The 21,798-nt window shown below is 41.1% G+C and overlaps 1 protein-coding gene across 4 annotated transcripts in view; it reads right to left on the reverse strand.

The window, feature by feature from the left end:
* nalcn (sodium leak channel, non-selective) overlaps nt 1-20,987 on the reverse strand; it is a 289,782-nt gene extending 268,795 nt beyond the window's left edge. For 2 of the 4 annotated variants that reach the window (XM_090215168.1, XM_036958510.2), the window contains exons 1-5: nt 20,968-20,987; nt 2,440-2,538; nt 2,165-2,226; nt 1,347-1,487; nt 653-835 (exon numbers count right to left, since the gene is read on the reverse strand). In XM_090215168.1, the coding sequence (XP_090071294.1) occupies nt 653-835; nt 1,347-1,487; nt 2,165-2,206 (366 nt within the window). In that variant the 5' untranslated portion in view covers nt 2,207-2,226; nt 2,440-2,538; nt 20,968-20,987. Of the gene's footprint in view, nt 1-652; nt 836-1,346; nt 1,488-2,164; nt 2,227-2,439; nt 2,539-20,967 lie in introns of those variants that run through there. The other 2 variants (XM_090215169.1, XM_090215167.1) reach the window with 1 other exon arrangement.
* Between the last annotated feature and the right edge of the window lie 811 nt (nt 20,988-21,798).

Genomic DNA, 21,798 nt, shown 5'->3' on the forward strand with positions numbered 1-21,798 from the left:
ATGGCCTTTGTTTACAGCAGTGCTAGGGCACCTTCCCACGGTATTAAATCACACGACAGATCATTTGACTCTGGTGGTGCTCTTGAGCTAAAAAAAAAGGTACTATTAGGTACTTGTTGGAGCTCTCCTGGCTGTGGCTTTGGAGGAACTGAAGCAAGCACACATGTAGTTTTTAGTTTGGAACGCTGCCCTGCATCCCCACCATAACACGATTCAAAAATGTTTCACTACAAATCGCAATGTGGGTCAGATGGTCATCATTTAAAAGCTTATTATATTGCCAACAACACTAGCTAATTTATAAAATATCATCTTCCAGTGTTAGGCTTTCATAGAGCACTTTAGAGAAACAGTTATTCGTTCTGGTGCACAAGGAATAGAGTAATGAGTGCATAAAGGTGACTCGTGGGGGATTTTCTTCACAATACGGTTCACAATAATGAGCTCTGACGTAATGTATAGCATGTTACTGTACAGCCAGTGCGTTACAATTTATGCGCTTCTCAGTGACCAAATCTGCCATTTTCATACAGTATACGGGGTGTGAGTGTAAAGAGCTATGTAAAGTTAGATTTGTAAGCTTGGGCATAGAATGTACATCGTTATATTTGTTTTATTTTTTGTGCAGAAAATGGATTGTTTGTATTATTACCTTGATGATTCCTCTGATGTGCATCTTGGCGATCATCTCAGCGGTGTAGAGGAACATGAGCAGCGTGTCCAGGGTAAAGGTCACGTATTGCAGCGGGGGGTAGTGCTCGAACGTCTTGGGTGTGTTCATACACACGCTGATGACGCTGATGATGGCACAGGCTCGCAGCAGAGAGTGCACCCACTGGCGAGGCGGAGGAAGGGGACAGACAAGGAAAAGTGAGAATCCCATCGTACTTGGGTCAAATACATGTTGTACGTCAGTTACCCACAGGTGACCGGATGGCAGCTCTCTTCTACTGTTCACTGGTCGTCCAATCAAAATGCAGTTCAGAACATTAGTGTTTGATTTTAGTGTGAATATAGAAGTTTGTTATCATGTGTAGTGGAAAGCAAAGCTTTTTGTTGATGATCAGACCTGAAATTGCTTCATGATTTGAGTTGCTCTTGATTTAACTTGGGAGTTTGCAGTTTTGGGACTAGTCCATGGGTAAAAAACAAACTTGAACGTAGTCTACATTTTAATTGGATATTGAAACAAACCAAACAGATGTAAAATACAGCCTAAACAGTCTGAGTGAACCCATAGTGTACCTTCACTTTATTTGTAATTAATTGAATTGGCGTCTAAATGTGCCACTTTTCCATTTCAAATATGGCCCAGTCCCATGTGACTGAAATAGTCACCCACTCACTGGTTTGTTGATCCAGAAGATGTCGGCGCTGTCGGCGAGGGTTTCGTCGGGCCCAAAGTCAGTCATGGGCTGGGCCTCAACCCTCGAGCTCTGCTTCCTCTTCAGCATGCTGGGGCTGGCTGTACTATACAGAGAGTGGATCTGATACACACACACAGGAAGTAAGTGACCAGAGCAAAGTCTCAGAGTGGCAGAGTTATCTGGCTGCATCCAAGTCTGAACATCCTGAGAATTGTTTCAATTGTATCATAAATATTGAAGAGTTCAATCCATAGAATTCTACTCAGTCAAGTTCTAGTATTTAAAACTCTATGTGGATTTTATCCTCTTTGTTGACATGGAATGTTCATAGAGTGGAACTGTCTTGAAAATGTTGTGCCAACTCGGGCAGTCTTTCCGATATCAAAACACAAAAAAAGTCTGCCCAGATTTGGAGTTCCTGCCCAGATTCTATTCATAACATAACAGACAACAGGTGTATGCTTTAATATCACACAACAATGTTGTGTTATTGAATGTCCATCGTGATAGGCAACAGAGCACACATGTGAACACAGAACAAGTGTATTCACATTGGAGCAACAGCTTCAGTAACTTACTTACCGAGACGTAAAGATCATACGCAATCTTCCCCATGTGTAATAAACATCAAAAGGCTACTAGGCTACAGGTTAAGGCTTACAAGCTACAGCACAGTGACTGAGAGAGCGATGTATGTGAGAGTCTGTGTGTGTGTGGTATGCAAGGCCCGATTGAATTGGAACAGAAGTACACATATGGGGGATATGACGCCCTCAATGGAGACAAAGCACACATACCAAAGGGAAAAGTAAAGCTGAAATTGCTCCAGCACTGCACATAACATGCGATCAGGCATACCCTGTAAATAACACATAACAGTTAGTCAACCTCATGGCATATATGGTATACAATGTACATGTACAATACCAACATCTACAGTACGATCAAAGAGGGACAAGAAAACGCCCACCAACATCTGACAGAGGCATATATGCAAACAACACACTCAGTGGAGAGAGGTATTGTGGGATAGGATGGGAGTGGGACAGTGGTGAGGGGTCATGTGACTCACTGTGAGCTGGCTCCTCATTGGTGCATTCATCCCCAGGTCAGAGGGGGGCAGAGAGACCAGCCAGAGATAGACAGGGGGAGTGTGGTGCTATAGGGTTACCTGTTGTAAGATAGAGAGAATACTACAGCAGTCAGATTACTGGAAGAGAGACATCATTCAACAGTCCACGAGTCAGGACTATGTGCACATAATCAATGTTCATTTCAATAAGTGTTAGACCTAGCAATTCCCTCTTAATGAATGTCAGCTCAATGTCAGCCTTACTAGGCACCTTGATAAAATGAACAGTCACCCTGAACATATTTTTTTATTTACTTATTTTATTTCCTCTTTATTTAACCAGGTAAGCTGGTTGACAACAAGTTCTCATTCGCAACTGCGACCTGGCCAAGATAAAGTATAGCAATTCGACCCATACAACAACACAGAGTTACACAGGGAATAAACAAAACATAGTCAATAATACAGTAGAACAAAAATGTCTATATACAGTGAGTGCAAATGAGGTAAGATAAGGGAGTTAAGGCAATAAATAGGCCATGGTGGCGAAGTATGTACAATATAGCAATTACTGTAAACACTGGAATGGTAGATCGGCAGAAGATGAATGTGCAAGTAGAGATACTGGGGTGCAAAGGAGCAAAATAAATAAATAAATACAGTATGGGGATGAGGTAGGTAGATAGATGGGCTGTTTACAGGTGGGCTATGTACAGGTGCAGTGATCTGTGAGCTGCTCTGACATAAGCAAACTACTTTGCAGTCGGACAGAGACGAAAGTAAAATCCTAATTATTCCATCCATTTGTTCATGACTCTGCCAAGACTCCTCTGCACATCACATAAGCACAATATAATTAACCTAGTCCATGGGCCATTATCAGTGACAATAAGTAGACTATAATTCCACCCCGTCTTATTCCAATAGCGAGAGGGAAACAACAACCTTCTCCAATTGCACTTAGCGAAATACTTTAACGTCAATGTCCACGTTTCGAAAATGGTCAAGGCATGGGGAAATTACATTAGACATAGAGAGGACAGTATAATGCCTATGCCCACTGTGTCTCTTTCACCTCACGGCCCCAAAAAATAAATGTGTCCTCTAAACGCATCATGCTGTCAGAAGCAATTTGCAATGTAATTGCTACACTTAGCATATTATGTTGGTACAGATTTGAAGAAGAGTGAAAACTAAATTACAGGGTGTAAGTGCTATAATGTAGGAGTAAAGTTGCCAGAGACTACAATTAGCCTCCCATTTCAAGAGAGGGACATGTTCTCTCATGAGCAGGATGCAATCACCGGGCACATTAATTGTAGCTGTGAGTATCTATTAGCTTCAACAAACTTAGGCCTACTTTCTAAGAGTTTGTTTCACACTTGAGGAGTGCACTCAGAAATAGGCCTGTACATTGCAATTGTAACTATAGAAAGAGAAATAAGTGTTGGGGTAGGTGACAAAGCACACTAATCTTATCCTTAAAAGGGGTAAATCCACAGTAACAGAGAAGCCTAAACTCACATTTTCCCTTTAAAATGTATGCCAAGCTAAAACCATTGATTGAAACTAACAAACCATACACCTATATGCAGAAGTCTACTTCACAATTGCTGAACATTTCACTAAGATGTGTCTACTTGAAAAACAGTGCAGAGGCAAAGTTTGGTAACAGAATGACAAAAGGCTCCCTTAGTTTTTATGTGACCACGTTTTCAAAAACTCTTAAATATCTAGTCCGAATTAAGAGTCAAATATGTCTGTAGAAAGAATGGGGTGTCGGCTATGATATGACAACTTGAGTTTGAAAAAAATATATTTTGGTTATTGAACTACAGGAAGTGAAGTGGATCAACACGTGGTAATAAAATGATGGTAACAGAATGACATCATGGGTCCTCGATATGTACTATACAGAAATGCATAATTATCGATATCATTCTCTTCATTGTGATGCATCCTGAGTAGGTACACGTAGGTATAAAAATGTCATATCCTCCTTTTGTTTGGGTATTATTCTACACACAGTCTATAATTCTAATGAACTCCGCCCCCAAACAAGGTTGGTCCAGACCAGACCAAATCTGCACCAATCATAGACGTCTATGCTTCACAAGTTTGGACATCACAGTACAGCGCAGTACCGTAGAGGAGAGGATCAGTAGAGCAGTTTTTTTATTAATGTTTTTTAGCCCATAGATATTGTTGTAATTTTTTTGTCAATCAAATATCACATGAATACACATTAGACATGGACGAAATGTAGAGAATATCAAGAAAATGACCTTTAAGCCTGCAAAATTCTCTCCACCAACAAGATGGGTGTGAACAGTCTGTTTCATTAACAGTGCTTGTGCACATAGAAATAGAACTGGTGCGTGCTTTACTGTACAGTCTTGGCCAAAAGTTTTGAGAACGACACAAATATACATTTTCTGTCTACTGCCTCAGTTTGTATGATGGCCATTTGCATATACTCCAGAAAGTTATGAAGAGTGATCAGATGAATTGAAATTAATTGCAAAGTCCCTCTTTGCCATGCAAATGAACTGAATCCCCCAAAAACATTTCCACTGCATTTCAGCCCTGCCACAAAAGGACCAGCTGACATCATGTCAGTGATTCTCTCGTTAACACAGGTGTGAGTGTTGACGAGGACAAGGCTGGAGATCACTCTGTCATGCTGATCGAGAACCAATAACAGACTGGAAGCTTCAAAAGGAGGGTGGTGCTTGGAATCATTGTTCTTCCTCTGTCAACCATGGTTACCTGCAAGGACACACATGCCGTCATCATTGCTTTGCACAAAAAGGGCTTCACAGGCAAGGATATTGCTGCCAGTAAGATTGCACCTAAATCAACCATTTATCAGATCATCAAGAACTTCAAGGAGAGCGGTTCAATTGTTGTGAAGAAGGCTTCAGGGCACCCAAGAAAGTCCAGCAAGCACCTGGACCGTCTCCTAAAGTTGATTCAGCTGCGGGATCGGGACACCACCAGTGCAGAGCTTGCTCAGGAATGGCAGCAGGCAGGTGTGAGTGCATCTGCACGCACAGTGAGGCGAAGACTTTTGGAGGATGGCCTGGTGTCAAGAAGGGCAGCAAAGAAGCCACTTCTCTCGAGGGAAAAACATCAGGGACAGACTGATATTCTGCAAAAGGTACAGGGATTGGACTGCTGAGGACTGGGGTAAAGTTATTTTCTCTGATGAATCCCCTTTCCGATTGTTTGGGACATCCGGAAAAAAGCTTGTCCGGAGAAGACAGGGTGAGCGCTACCATCAGTCCTGTGTCATGCCAACAGTAAAGCATCCTGAAACCATTAATGTGTCTGGTTGCTTCTCAGCCAAGGGAGTGGGCTCACACACAATCTTGCCTAAGAACACAGCCATGAATAAAGAATGGTACCACGACGTCCTCCGAGAGCAACTTCTCCCAACCATCCAGGAATAGTTTGGTGACGAACAATGCCTTTTCCAGCATGATGGAGCACCTTGCCATAAGGCAAAAGTGATTACTAAGTGGCTCGGGAAATAAAACATCAATATTGTGGGTCCATGGCCAGGAAACTCCCCAGACCTTAATCCCATTGAGAACGTGTGGTCAATTGTCAAAAGGCGGGTGGACAAACAAAAACCCACAAATTCTGACAAACTCCAAGCATTGATTATGCAAGAATGGGCTGCCATCAGTCAGGATGTGGCCCAGAAGTTAATTGACAGCATGCCAGGGTGGATTGAAGAGGTCTTGAAAAAGAAGGGTCAACACTGCAAATATGCAAATTGCATCAACTTCATGGAATTGTCAATAAAAGCCTTTAACACTTATGAAATGCTTGTAATTATACTTCAGTATTCCATAGTAACAACTGACAAAAATATCTAAAGAGACTGAAGCAGCAAACTTTGTGGAAATTAATATTTGTGTCATTCTCAAGACTTTTGGCCATGACTGTACTGTGCTCTACTGCAATTGTGGTTTGTGACTGGTCCGTGTAAAGCTTATCAGTCTAAAGATCTAATAAAGGCATTCAAATTGATTAATATAATATTAGTTTCAGTGGTGGTCAGTGCTGTTTAAGATGAGGGAGAATTATTTAAAAAATAATGAGCACGGCCTTATTTATATTACAGCATATTGGATGATTGTCATTCATATTCCATTCACCCAGCTCAATGTAACATTGATAAGTTTAGGCTACAACATATCATTTTCCCTGTACCCATCATGAGGGTGCTATCACCTAGCCTATAAATGAAAGTTTACAAAGTACTGAGATAATTTTTAGTAATCAAGGTGACAGACAGTGAAACATTCAATACCACCTTGCACACGCTTGTCTACATATAGCTGATCTAGGATGTAATCATTAGTCCAACAGTTTCACCAGAATCAATAAACCCCTGAACACCCGCACACACAGTTCACTTTCATAGCAGCCACATACACAACAACATGATCACTTAGCTCGTTGTATATAGAATTCCTTCTCGCAACAATCTATGCGCTCTCCTCCTCTCATGTTTTACCTTCGCCTGTGACTTCAGTGCACAACACATCAGCGGTTTGTAACCAGGCAAAAAAAACGTTCCAATTCAAACCTTCATATCATAACAGCTAACCGCTACACTCAGCCTATATCGTTGTCACGTTATAGTCAACATATAGTAGATACTAGAACTTAAGCGTTAGTAAACCCGCTACAGTCATGCAGCACAGTGAACAGTCAGAAAGCAGTTTAGCAGTTACACCTGCGGGCCCAGGTGGCAATAAATTCATAAACCCAAAAGCTTACCTTGACTTGGACGAGTTCCTGTGTTGGATAACCATAGCCAGCTAGCTAACATAGCATCCCTCTCTTTTTGAGACAGGTGTTTGATTGGGCTAAACTAGCTAGCTTATTTTGCTAGTTATGTGAAAGTTTTTTTTTTAAATACAACCAAATATAGCTCCCTCTGTCTTCTCCTTAATTTTGGAAGAAATTTTGTTCAAAACTATTCAATTGTTGTCTTTTTCTTTGAGTCAACTACTCACATTTTATACACTGCAGTGCTAGCAAGCTGTAGCTTTCAGTACTAGATTCATTTTCTGATCATTTGATTGGGTGGACAACACATCAGTTCATGCTGCAAGAGCTCTGATAGGTTGGAGGGTGTCCTCTGGAATTTATCATAATTACTGTGTAAGTCTATGGAAGGGGGTGAGAACCATGAGCCTCATAGGTTTTGTGTTGAAGTCAATGTACCCAGAGGAGGACAGAAGCTAGCTGTCCTCCGGCTACACTATGGTGCTGCTCTACAGAGTGCTGCTGAGCCTACTGTTAGACCTTCATTAATATATTTAGTATAGTTTTATCATAAAAGGATAACTTTAATGTTTCACTATTTATAATAAAATCCACTGAGGATGATCCCTTCAACTCTTATCCAGAGCAACTTATTTATTTATTTTTTTCCCATACTGGACCCCATGGGAATCAAACCCACAACCCTGGCATTGCAAGCGCCATGCTCTACCAACTGAGTCTCCACTGATTAGTTGCAATTTCTCAAGTTCTCAATTTTCTGATCCACTCGTTTACATTTCTTGGAAGTAAAATGGTGCATGCATGCAGGTTATGGCCTTGATTCCAAAACTCCCTCTTTATTAGGAGGACATTATTCCTCTTCATGTTTGACAAGCGCTGTATTTGCTTTGAACAGAAACAGAACATTACATATTGGATATAATACACCGTCATTTTGTATGTGTTATTTTTATGTATCTTGGTTCCTATCAGTTTTCATAGTAACCTTGGTGAAGAAGCAGATGTCATTCGGTCAATGTCTGAGGATTTTCAGTCTCAATATGGGCATGCATTACCAAATTAAAAATCGGAAAACTAATCTCTGTAATAGATGAAATACCTGCTACATTTGATGTAACCAATGCCAGCCAGGTTGCACTTGCATTGAAGATGGATGCTGACACGGCTATTTTTGTGTATGTACATTTGATTGATATTATATTGTTTTATCAGTCATGGAAGGAAACCATACACTGGACATTCTTTATAATAGTGCCATGGTGTTTGAAATGGATATGCATGTTGGAAGCTGTTTTAACAGTGTGAAAATACAATTATTCCCGAATAATAGGAAACTGTCACGTTCTGACCTTAGTTCTATTGTTATGTCTTTGTTTAAGTATGGTCAGGGCGTGAGTTGGGGTGGGTTGTCTATGTTAGTTTTTCTATGATTTGCTATTTCTGTGTTTGGCCTGGTATGGTTCTCAATCAGAGGCAGCTGTCAATCGTTGTCCCTGATTGAGAACCATATTTAGGGAGCCTGTTTTCTATTGTGTTTCGTGGGTGATTGTTTTCCGTCTTTGTGTGTCTGCACCAGACAGAACTGTTTCCGTTGTTTTCTTTGTTGTTTTGTTATTCAGTGTTCAGTTTACATTACAAAAGATGAACCGGTACCACGCATTGGTCCTCACCTTCTTCCACCGACAACCGTAACAGAAACTTCAATTTCATATCTTTCTACACCGTAAAATGTCGATTTTGATATTGTTTTCCCAATGTACCTTTATTCATTAAATTTAAATATTATTTACATTTAAATATTGGTGTAGCTGGGAAAACGGGGTGATTTCTAAGTATGTGGTTCAAGTGGAACCTAACACGTCAGTGCGGGTGATTAGTCTTGTCTACATTACAAAATATGGTGGTAAATGAATGTGGTCCTTGGAGCGGAGGTCACACACACACACCATATATCCTCAAAGCAATACTATACCATTTTAACAGCCATGGGGCGTTGTCAGGACACCGAATGGAGTTAACTCTCTTGGCACTGTCACTGACTGCGAAGACATGGCGTTGTGTGCATCAGTCCTTGCAGTCTGCCCTTCGAATTCGCTACTATGTTATCCTCAATCCGCTGCGTATGCCAACACCTTGCATAGATATGGAACGACAGTTAGGACTTTGCTTGTCAAAAAAAGATACACGTCAAATAACACAATTGACGTGTCAAACACGCTTGTTGACCAATGAGGACCCGAATATGACTGCACGTCACATAATTAACACATTCATTAATTTTTGACGTAGTTATTACACATTGATACCACTATTACTCGTATTTCATGTCGATGCACCGATACGTATGCGTTGATGCAGGTAATAGTTTTGTCTGGCGCCGTGCCGCACGAGCGCAGACACACTCCCCTAAACTCTGGACATTGCTGGTCACGAGCGCAGACACACTCCCCTAAACTCTGGACATTGCTGGTCACGAGCGCAGACACACTCCCCTAAACTCTAGACATTGCTGGTCACAAAAAAAGATAGCTAGGTGATGGATGCAAACAATGTTCTTCTCCAAAAACATAGCAAAACGACATCTGTTTCAGTAGCTATAGTTTGCTAACCGACTATCTAGCTAAGTGTCATCATCTAAAATACCCCTAATTTATAAGACCGTTCTTTATAAGACCGTTCTTATTTGATTAATCTTATTTGATTAATGATTAATCTGTTTCAGTAGGTATAGTTAGCTAACTAACTATATAGGCGTCATCTAAAATAACCCTAATTTATAACCTATTTGATTAATGGTCGGACCCACCTATGTGAAAATAACCACAATAAGGATTAGGCACAATAGTGGAATTTGCTTTTTGCCTTCAAAATAAAAGTATCTCAATGAAAGTCATACAAATAATACAAATAATGGAATCATGCCATAATGGAATAGATCATGCTAAACGAGGTTGGAATGTTCTTATATAAATTCAACAATTTGTTAATTTGACAAATCTTTTAAAATCACGCTGGATGCATTAGACTTTAGAATTGCATTGGGGACATACTTATTTCACTGTACAGCCTTCCCTATGGATTGTGGATCAATGACATGGGGTATCAGTCTACTCAGTGACACCCAGAGAAACATTAGTGTCGTAGCTCTTATTGTAGGACTGAAACCACTGTGAATTGAGCCACATTTATTGTGCCAGTCTGTGTATTGAACACTATTCAAGAGTGGATGTTTTGGAGCCTGATAACTCTTGAGAACTTTGGGAAAAAAGCACTGATACCACATTTCTTTGATCCCCAATCGTTAGGTAAGGCTGTAGAGTGCAATATGAATGTCAATACGCACAATAGACTGACTGGGGATGTGATTTCCCACAGTCAAAGTCCCGCAATAAGAGCTACACTGTTAATATTTCTGTAAAATCAGTCAATGTGGAACATTTCAAGAACTTTAAAAAGTTTCTTCAAATAAAATCAAAAACAAACAAAAATTCTCAAACTAGACATTCTAATGTACCTGCGCTCTTGCTCAGTTGTGCACAAGGGGCCTCCCACTCCTCTTTCTATTCTGGTTAGAGCTAAATTGTGCTGTTCTGTGAAGGGAGTAATACACAGCGTTGTACAAGATCTTCAGTTGCTTGGCAATTTCTCGCATGGAAGAGCCTTAATTTCTGACGAGATTCAGAAGAAAGGTTTTTGTGTCTGATGCTCCAGATACTCAACTAGTCTAAAGAAGGCCAGGTTTATTGCTTCTTTAAATCAGGACAACAGTTTTCAGCTGTGCTAACACAATTGCAAAAGGGTTTTCTAATGATCAATTAGCCTTTTAAAATTATGAACTTGGATTAGCTAACACAACATGCCACAGGAGTGATGGTTGCTGATAATGGGCCTCTGTACGCCGATGTAGATATTCCATAAGAAATCTGACGTTTCCATCTACAATAGTCATTTACAACATTAACACAATGTCTACACTATATTTTTGATCAATTTGATGTTATTTTAATGGCCAAAAAAAATGACATTTCTAAGTGACCCCAAACTTTTTAACGGTAGTGTAGGTCCTGGATGTCAGGAAGCTTGGCCCAGTGATGTGCTGGGCCGTATGCGCTACCCTCTGTAGCGCCTTAAGGTCAGAAGCTGAGCAGTTGCCATACCAGACAGTGATGCAACTGGTCAGGATGCTCTTGATGGTGCAGTTGTAGAACTTTTTGAGGATCTGGGGACCCATGACAAATCTTTTCAGTCTCCTGAGGGGGGGGGGGGGGGGGGGGAGGTGTTGTCGTGCCCTCTTCACAACTGTCTTGGTGTGTTTAGACCATGACAGTGTGTTTGTGATGTGGACACCAAGGAACTTGAAACTCTCAACCCACCACTTCAGTCTCATCGATGTTAATGGGGACCTGTTCGGGACTCCTTTTCCTATAGTCCACCATCAACTCTTTTGTCTTGTTCACATTGAGAGAGAGGTTTTTGTCCTGGCACCACACTGCCAGGTCTCTGACCTCCTCCCTATTGGCGGTCTCATTGTCATTGTTGTCGGTGCTCAGGCCAACCACCATTATGTCATCAGCAAACTTAATGATGGTGTTGGAGTCGTGCTTGGCCACGCAGTTGTAGGTGAACAGGGAGTACAGGAGGGGACTAAGCACACACCCCTGAGGGGCCCCAGTGTTGAGGATCAGCGTGGAAGATGTGTTGTTGCCCACCCTTACCAACTGGGGGCGGACCGTCAGGAAGTCCAGGATCCAGTTGCGGAGGGAGGTGTTTAGTCCCAGGGTCCTTAGCTTAGTGATTAGCTTTGAGGGTACTATGGTGTTGAACGCTGAGCTGTAGTCAATGAACAGCATTCTCACATAGGTGTTCCTTTTGTTCCTTTTTCTTCAGATGTTTTCACTCACGAAACTCCCAGTTACACAACAAATGTTCCTTTTGTTCCATAAAGATTATTTTTATACCCAAAATACCTCCGTTTGTTTGTCGCGTTATGTTCAGAAATCCACAGGAAAGAGTGGTCACCACAACGCAGACGGAAATTCCAAATAATATCCATAATGTCCACAGAAACATGTCAAAGTTTTTTTATAATCAATCCTCAGGTTGTTTTTAAAATATATATTCGATAATATATCAACCGGGTGTGTAGGTTTTTCAATAACACCGGGAGAAACAATGGCCGCTTTACAAAACTCACTCTGAGAGCCCCCACCTATCCACTTACGCAATGTGATCGTTCACGCTCATTTTTCAAAATAAAAGCCTGAAACTATGTCTAAAGATTGTTGACAACTTAGGGAAGCCATAGAAAAATGAATCTGGTTGATTTCTCTTTAAATGGAGGATAGGCATGCATAGGAACAGAGGTTTCAAAATAAGAGGCACTTTCTGATTGGATTTTCCTCAGGTTTTCGCCTGCAATATCAGTTCTGGTATGCTCACAGACAATATTTTTACCATTTTGGAAACTTTAGAGTGTTTTCTATCCTAATCGGACAATTATATGCATATTCTAGCTTCTGGGGCTGAGAAATAGGCAGTTTCAAATGGGTACGTTTTTTAGCCAAAAACAAAAATACTGCCCCCTACACGCAAAAGGTTAATGTGAGTCTGGAAGTAGAGTTCACAGTCTAACCAGACATCTAGGTATTTCTAGTTGTATTCTAAGCCAGAACCGTCCAGAGTAGTGATGCTGGATGGGCAGGCAGGTGTGGGCAGCAATCGGCTGAAGAGTATGCATTTGGTTTTACTTGCATTTAAGAGTAGTTGGAGGCCACGGAAGGAGAGTTGTATTGCATTGAAGCTTGTCGGGAGGTTAGTTAACACAGTGTCCAAAGGAGGGCTAGAAGTATACAAAATGGTGTCGTCTGCGTAGAGGTAGATCAGAGAATCACCAGCAGCAAGAGCAACATCATTGATGTATACAGAAAAAAGGGGTCAGCCCGAGAATTGAACCCTGTGGCACCCCCATAGAGACTGCCAAAGGTCCGGACAACAGGCCCTCCGATTTGACACACTGAACTCTATCAGAGAAGTAGTTGGTGAACCAGGCAAGGCAGTCAATTGAGAAACCAAGGCTGTTGAGTCTGCCGATAAGAATGTAGTGATTGACAGAGTCGAAAGCCATGGCCAGGTCGATGAATACAGCTGCACACTATTGTCTCTTATCGATGGCAGTTATGATATCGTTTAGGATCTTGAGCATGGCTGAAGTGCACCCATGACCAGCTCAGAAACCAGATTGCATAGTGGAGGAGGCACGGTAGGATTCTAAATGGTCGGTGATCTGTTTGGTAACTTGGCTTTCAAAGACCTTAGAAAGGCAGGCTAGGATAGATATAGGTCTGTAGCAATTTGGGTCTAGAGTGTCTCCCCCTTTAAAGAGGGGGATGTCTGCGGCAGCTTTCCAATCTTTGGGGATCTCAGAGATATGAAAGAGAAGATGAACAGGCTAGAAATAGTGGTTGCAACAATTTCAGCAGATAATTTTAGAAAGAGAGGGTCCAGATTGTCTAGCCCGGCTGATTTGTAGGGGTCCAGATTTTGCAGCTCTTTCAGAACATCAGCTATCTGGATTTGGGTGAAAGAGAAATGGGGGAGGCTTGGGCAAGTTGCTGTGGGGGGTGCAGCCCTGTTGACCGGAGTAGGGGTAGCCAGGTGGAAAGCATGGCCAGCCGTAAAAAAAAGCCTTGAATCTCAAATATCATGGATTTATCGGTGGTGACAGTGTTTCCTAGCCTCAGTGCAGTGGGCAGCTGGGAGGGGGTGCTCTTATTCTCCATGAACTTTACAGTGTCCCAGAACTTTTTGGAGTTTGTGCTACAGGATGCAAATTTCTGTTTGAAAAATCTAGCCTTTGCTTTCCCAAATGACAGATTTAAAAAAGGATTTATTGCGAAAGAATACGATGCGATTATCTGAGCATAGAGCCCCATAAAAAATTTAAAAAATGTAACCAGTACAGGCGTAACATAATCACAAACTGCATTAAAATAAATTGTTTACCTTTGACGACTTTTCCAGTCATGTTTGGTTTCACTGCAATCAACTGGTTTGTTGGTAACACAATCAAACGTGATGGGACATTTTGCGGGACGTATTGACTGAAAGAAACCGATTTGAAGACAACAAGTCATGACATCATTGTGCACCAATGATTTGCCCGCTGTTTCGTTGATTGGCTGTCTTTTAACCCAATGACCACTGATCGTCTTGAAATTTAGCTGGGTAGATAGCCAATGAGCTGAGCTAAACGGCAATACACCATGTTTATGTGTTGCAAGACCAACCCATGTCATAAGCTCCAGCGTAAAGTGAGTCATTCGCTATTGAAGTTTCATACCGGAAGGAGAAACACATGTTACGCTCTGCATTGTTTGGTGAACGCGCAGATTCAGCTGTTTATATATCAATCATTATGGCGACTAAGTCAGGGAAAGCTAAATCTAAGTCTAGATATACAGATGTACACACAATTTTAGAATAAATTGATTGGGAAGGTGAGACAGAGAATGTTGTAGGACGATTCATTTAGCGATTGTGGAGGAATATTTTTTGAACAGGAAAGGACATCGTTTTGGACTGGTAAGTTCTTATCATGCTAATGCCCTTATTTGAAATTAATAATATAAAATATTATTTTTTATTTTTTATTTATTTTAGAAGCCATATATAAACATGTAATGTCATGAAATGTGAGATGCGTGTCTGCCGCCCCACCCCAACCCACATGAAATAGCCTATTTGAGGCTGTTGAGGAGAGGGCAGGACCACATCAATGGCCAAAGTGAAATGGAGACAGTAGATACAGCTGGTCTGTTGTAATATAATGAAGACAGTAGATCTAGCTGGTCTGTCATAATACACTGCTCAAAAAAATAAAGGGAACACTTAAATAACACATCCTAGATCTGAATGAATGAAATATTCTTATTAATTACTTTTTTCTTTACATAGTTGAATGTGCTGACAACAAAATCACAAATATTATCAATGGAAATCAAATTTATCAACCCATGGAGGTCTGGATTTGGAGTCACACTCAAAATGAAAGTGGAAAACCACACAACAGGCTGATCCAACTTTGATGTAATGTCTTTATGACAGGCACGTGGATTTGTATCCAAATCCGGCTTTAAACTTCTTCATAACAGTATCTCGGACCTGCCTGGTGTGTTCCTTGTTCTTCATGATGCTCTCTGCGCCTTTAACGGACCTCTGAGACTATCACAGTGCAGGTGCATTTATACGGAGACTTGATTACACACAGGTGGATTGTATTTATCATCATTAGTCATTTAGGTCAACATTGGATCATTCAGAGATCCTCACTGAACTTCTGGAGAGAGTTTGCTGCACTGAAAGTAAAGGGGCTGAATAATTTTGCACGCCCAATTTTTCAGTTTTTGATTTGTTAAAAAAAGTTTGAAATATTCAATAAATGTCGTTCCACTTCATGATTGTGTCCCACTTGTTGTTGATTCTTCACAAAAAAATACAGTTTTATATCTTTATGTTTGAAGCCTGAAATGTGGCAAAAGGTCGCAAAGTTCAAGGGGGACGAATACTTTCGCAAGGCACTGTAATTGCACAAAGTAGGGGGGGGGGGGCTGTAAGAGGTTTAAAGAACAGCCAGGCATCCTCTACTGTTGGAATTAGGTCAATATCCTTCCAGGATACCCGGGCCAGGTAGATTAGAAAGGCCTGCTCGCTGAAGTGTTTTAGGGACCCATTACAGACGCAGGCAATGAGGCAGTGATCGCTGAGATCCTGGTTTAAGACAGCAGAGGTGTATTTGGAGGGCAGGTTGGTTAGGAGGATATCTATGAGGGTGCCCGTGTTTACGGATTTGGGGTTGTACCTGGATTTGTGTGAGATTGAGGGAATCAAGCTTAGATTGTAGGATGGCCAGGGTGTTAAGCATGTCCCAGTATAGGTCACCTATCAGCACAAGCTCTAAAGATAGATGGGGGGGAATCAATTCACATATGCTGGGGGCAGAAGGTGGTCTATAGCAAGCGGCAACGGTGAGAGACATGTTTTTGGAAGGGTTGCCCCAACCATAACACTTTGAAGTTAGGACATAAAGTTAATTTATTTTTAATATTTTTATTCTGTTAAGGCTTTCTTCTTTTCACACTGACATTTAGAGTAGACATTGTGGAGTAGCTACAATGTTGTTGAACCATTCTCAGTTTTTCATATCTGTAACAGTTTTAAAGTCACCATTGGACTCATGGTGAAATCCCTGAGCGGTTTCCTTCCTCTCCCGCAACTGAGTTAGGAAAGACTGCTGTATCTTTGTAATGACTTGTTAAGCAAACTCCTGTCATAAAAAAATGTGTTGAATACTTATTGACTCACATTTCAGTTCATTTCTTATGAATTTGTAAATGTTACCGACCGCCCTTTTTCAGTCTTATGTAGCAAAATTTGAAATTGTGTTTTTTACATTGGATAAAAGCAGAGACACAAAGCTAAAAAAAAAAGATATACCATACGTTGCATTTGAGGAACAATGGGAAAGTAATTCTGCTTTGAAAGATGACAAACTTGTAACCTCATTTTTAAGATAATGGCATTTGAATATTTTGGTACCAACTTGTCGACACCCATTCAGGATCTTTCACACTCTCTTGAGGTTTAGCCTGACCCTTCTCTTTAAGGGTTGATCTGAGCGTTCTGTCCTAACAACAGCAGTCAAGCACCCAAGCTAACTGGCTAACTTGCTAGCTACTTCCAGACACAAATGAGAGAAAAGCTCACTGAACTGTTTTTATGTTATCCAGAGCGTTGGTGACTGCAACTATGCTGTCAGATTGTCAGGTCATAAATTCAAAGCCTTTCGCTCTCGGAGCGTTCAGAGCGCACACTGGAATCACTGGCCAATGAGTAGGGTTGATCCGAACGTTCTGACCTCACAACAGCAGTCAAGCACCCAAGCTAACTGGCTAATATTGGCTAGCTTGCTAGCTACCTCCAGAGACCCACAACATCCTGTAACGGGTCACAATTATATTTCCACTTACACATTATGGGGTATTATGTGTAGGCCATTGACACCTCTCAACTGAATCCATTTTAAATTCAGGCTGAAAAAAGTAAATGGGTGTGAATACTTTAAGGGTAGTTGCTAACAGCATGACAAGACACTAGGCAATTTTTCTTAACATTACAGTAGGCAAATAATTTATTCTAAACTAAATAGAAATGTTAATATTAGTTGGCAGAGGCCTTTGTAACATTGTTGTGTTTTTATGTATATATTTAGATTTATTTATATACAGTACCAGTCAAAAGTTTGGGCACACCTACTCATTCAAGGTTTTTTCTTTATTTTCACTATTTTATACAATGTAGACTAATAGTGAAGACATCAAAACGATGAAACAACACATGTGGAATCATGTAGTAACCACAAAAAAAGAGTTGCACAAATAAAAATATATTTTATATTTTTGAGTTTTAGAGATTCTTCAGAGTTTTTACCATTTGCCTTGATGCAAGCTTTGCACACTCTTGGCATTCTCTCGACCAGCTTCACCTGGAATGCTTTTCCAAAAAGCTTGAAGGAGTTCCCACATATGCTGAGCACTTATTGGCTGCTTTTTAAAATTGTTATTTTACCTGCTAAGTTGTGAGAGAACACATTCTCATTAACAGCAATGACCTGGGGAATAGTTACAGGAGAGGAGTGGGGGGAGGGGGGGGGGGGTTAATGAGACAATTGTAATCTGGGGATGATTAGGTGACCATGATGATAAGAGGGTCAGATTTGGAATTTAGCCAGGACACTGGGGTTAACACCCCTACTCTTAGGATAAGTGCCATGGGATCTTTAGTGTCCACGGATAATCAGGACACCCGTTTAACATCCCATTCAAAATACAGCACCCTACACAGGGCAATGTCCCCAATCACTGCCCTGGGGCATTGGAATATTTTTTTTAGACCAGAGGAAAGGGACCCTCATACTGGCCCTCCAACACCACTTCCAGCAGCATCTGGTCTCCCATCCAGGGACCGACCAGGACCAACCCTGCTTAGCTTCAAAAGCAAGCCAACAGTGGGATGCAGGGTGGTATACTTACTTAAAACTATACACTTGTTTAGAGTTTCTGCTTGAAATAGTTTAAGTGCCATGTATAGTGGTGTGCTTATAGAAAAATGTAGGCATTGTTGATGCATAAATTTTTGGCTTTTTCTAATCAAGATCCAATCCTGACAATGTTTTGGGAGACATGTAAGACTTTGTTAATGTTTTTTTTCTTCACTCTGCGGTCCAACTCATCCCAAACCATTTAATTTGGGTTGAGGTTGGGTGAACCTCAGAAAAGGTGGACCTCAGAAAACAGAAAAGGGAGCAGCCCCCTATCCACATCGAAGGGAACGCAGTGGAGAAGGTGGAAAGGTTTAAGTTCCTCTGAGTACACATCACTGAGAAACTGAAATGGTCCACCCACAAAGACAGTGTAGTGAAGAAGGCGCAACAGCGAAATTTGGATTGGCACCTAAAACCCTCACAAACTTTAACAGATACACAATTGAGAGCATCCTGTTGGGCTGTATCATCGCCTGATATGACAACTTCACCACCCGAAACCACAGGGCTCTCCAGAGGGTGGTGCGGTCTTCCCAATGCATCACAGGGGGCAAACTACCAGCCCTCCAGGACACCTACAGAACCAGATGTCACAGGATGGCAAAAAAGATCATCAACGACAACAACCACCCGAGCCACTGCCTGTTCACCCGCTATCATCCAGAAGGCGAGGTCAGTACATGTACATCCAAGCTGGGAGAGATTGAAAAACAGCTTCTATCTCAAGGCCGTCAGACTGTTAAATAGCCATCACTCTGACATTGCTCATCCATATATTTATATATTGTTAATTCCATTCCTTTACTTAGATTTGTGTGTATTGGGTATATGTTGTGAAATTGTTTGATATTACTTGTTAGATATTACTGCACTGTCGGAGCTAGAAACACAAGCATTTCGCTACACCCACAACAACATCTGCTAAACACATGTATGTGACCAATGAAATTTGATTTGATTTGTTTTGTTAAGAGCCGCAATGCTCGGTCAGTACATTAACATGCGTCACTTGCGGTACGATTTTGGAAGCATAAGGACCTTATCTTCCCAAATAATAAAAACAATTCGAAAGGCTAAATTTATACACACCTTTATAGGGTTACGGTTTCCACACGGCCATATTTCCATGTAATGGCGGTTGTTTACAGAAAACAAACGAAAGACAGCTAATTAGCACAGGTAGTCAGTCACTCTGTGTCTCCGAACACCTGTGTGTAAACGGAAGACAGACGCACGCCACTGACGTGTTGTCACAAAAAAAATACTGTCGGCTGCAACTGTGTTAAAATAATGCATTTTGCATTTGTGAAATTATTTTGATATGATATGAAAGTAGAGGGATTTCTGTTTCTAGAACCGTACCACAATTGTGAATCGATTCACGTTTAGTTGGAGTATTTGGCCGTTTTGGCTTCCAGTGCCAATTCGCCCTTTAAACAGAGCATGTAAGTTCCTTGGACTAAGGAGTGACGTTACGCTCCTTTAGTCCAATATTGGGCTATGCATTCCCATGCTTAGAGCTTTCATGCACTGGGAGAGACAGACTGTTTGGCTGAAAGTAGAATAACTAAAGACAACCTAAAGTAAAGTGTTGCCAACCACTTTCCAAAGTCAATTTCAAATGCAAATACAATCAATTAAATCCATTGTCCAAGAAAGTTTTTGAAATGACTGACTTGCATTAAGGACCTATTTCGTTCATTGGAAAATGACAAAAGCAATTCAAACCACAAGATCTGCAGTGGTGAAAAAGTTGTGCAATCAAAATCAGCCAATTAAGACTTTGAGACAAAAAAATAAAAAACACACTTCAAACAAACATGCAAGCAAAGTATACATTTGATATGGCATTCCATTAACTTCTGAAGGCAATGGGGAATAGCGTGCGTACACATGAGGAATTGAAGATAACACTTGCAGAACAGAGGCCTAGCGACTACAATAATTGTATTTTCACACTGTGTTAAAGCAGCTTCCAACATGCATATCCATTTCAAACACCATGGCACTATTATAAAGAATGTCCAGTGTATGGTTTCCTTCCATGACTGATAAAACAATATAATATCAATCAAATGTACATACACAAAAATAGCCGTGTCAGCATCCATCTTCAATGCAAGTGCAACCTGGCTGGCATTGGTTACATCAAATGTAGCAGGTATTTCATCTATTACAGAGATTAGTTTTCCGATTTTTAATTTGGTAATGCATGCCCATATTGAGACTGAAAATCCTCAGACATTGACCGAATGACATCTGCTTCTTCACCAAGGTTACTATGGAAACTGATAGGAACCAAGCTACATCAACAACAAAAAATATGCAAAATCACGGTATATTGTATCCAATATGTAATGTTCAGCGGTTGTAATGTGTTTCTGTTCGAAGCGAATAAAGCGCTTGTCGAAACGTGAAGAATAATAATGTGCACCTAATAAAAATGCGGGTTTGGAAGGAAGGACTGGCCATAACCTGTGCATGCACCGTTTTACTTCCTGGAGATGATACAAGCAAACACAGATTCAACGCAGTCCTTCGTCGACACTCACACCCTCCACGTTCTCATTCGATCGCTTCAAGGTAATGAAGCATCAAATCAGATAAATGTTTAAATCACTTACGCGATAAGTGTGTATATTCCCGGTTATCGGTGGCAGTGTGTCGTTCTCTCAATGACATCAGCTGTTTTCCGGTGTGTGTTGTGACGATGGAGCGTGCGGGCGCGCGCACGGAGCTGCGATCACCTCCAATAGTATCCATCTACAGCCCCGCAGCATAGCCTGTGACTAAAACTAGCCTGTCACTAATACCAATACAGTCACCATCAACTGGTGTGTGTGTGTGTGGCAGGGATTATGATGACTTTACATTTAATTAGGGTTTCAAGCAGCGAAGTTGTTCCTGTTCATTATTCTTCTTCTTATTATTATGTTCTTTTTTTTCTGCCATTTTGGTGAAAAAATGCGAATCTCTGTGAGATGAAAAGGCCCAGGACTGTGTAATTTAGCAACATGGCAAAGGCCCCTCTCATGCCACACCATGCCAATTGGCCACATGGTATCACTATAATTAAGCAATAAGGCACTATGGGGTGTGGTATATAGACTATATACCACGGCTAAGGGCTGTTCTTATTCACGACGCAACAAGGAGTGCCTGGATATAGGCCTTAGCCGTGGTATATTGGCCATGTACCACAAACCCCCCAGATTCCTTATTGCTATTATAAACTGGTTACTGACGTAACTAGAGCAGTAAAAATGCATGTTTGATATACCACGGCTGTCAGCCAATCAGCATTCAGGGCTCGAACTACCCCGTTTATAACAGGCGATTGAAAATGCAAACTTTGAAAGGTCGGCTCCCTTTCCCCACACCCCGTGTGAGCTAGAGTCATGAAATGAATCACGTCATTAGGAATCTGAGCATGGTACTTTCAAAAGTTAAGCCTA

The sequence above is a fragment of the Oncorhynchus mykiss genome, chromosome 22 (assembly GCF_057628025.1).
Source record: "Oncorhynchus mykiss isolate SJ-2025 chromosome 22, ASM5762802v1, whole genome shotgun sequence".
NCBI lineage: Eukaryota > Metazoa > Chordata > Actinopteri > Salmoniformes > Salmonidae > Oncorhynchus > Oncorhynchus mykiss.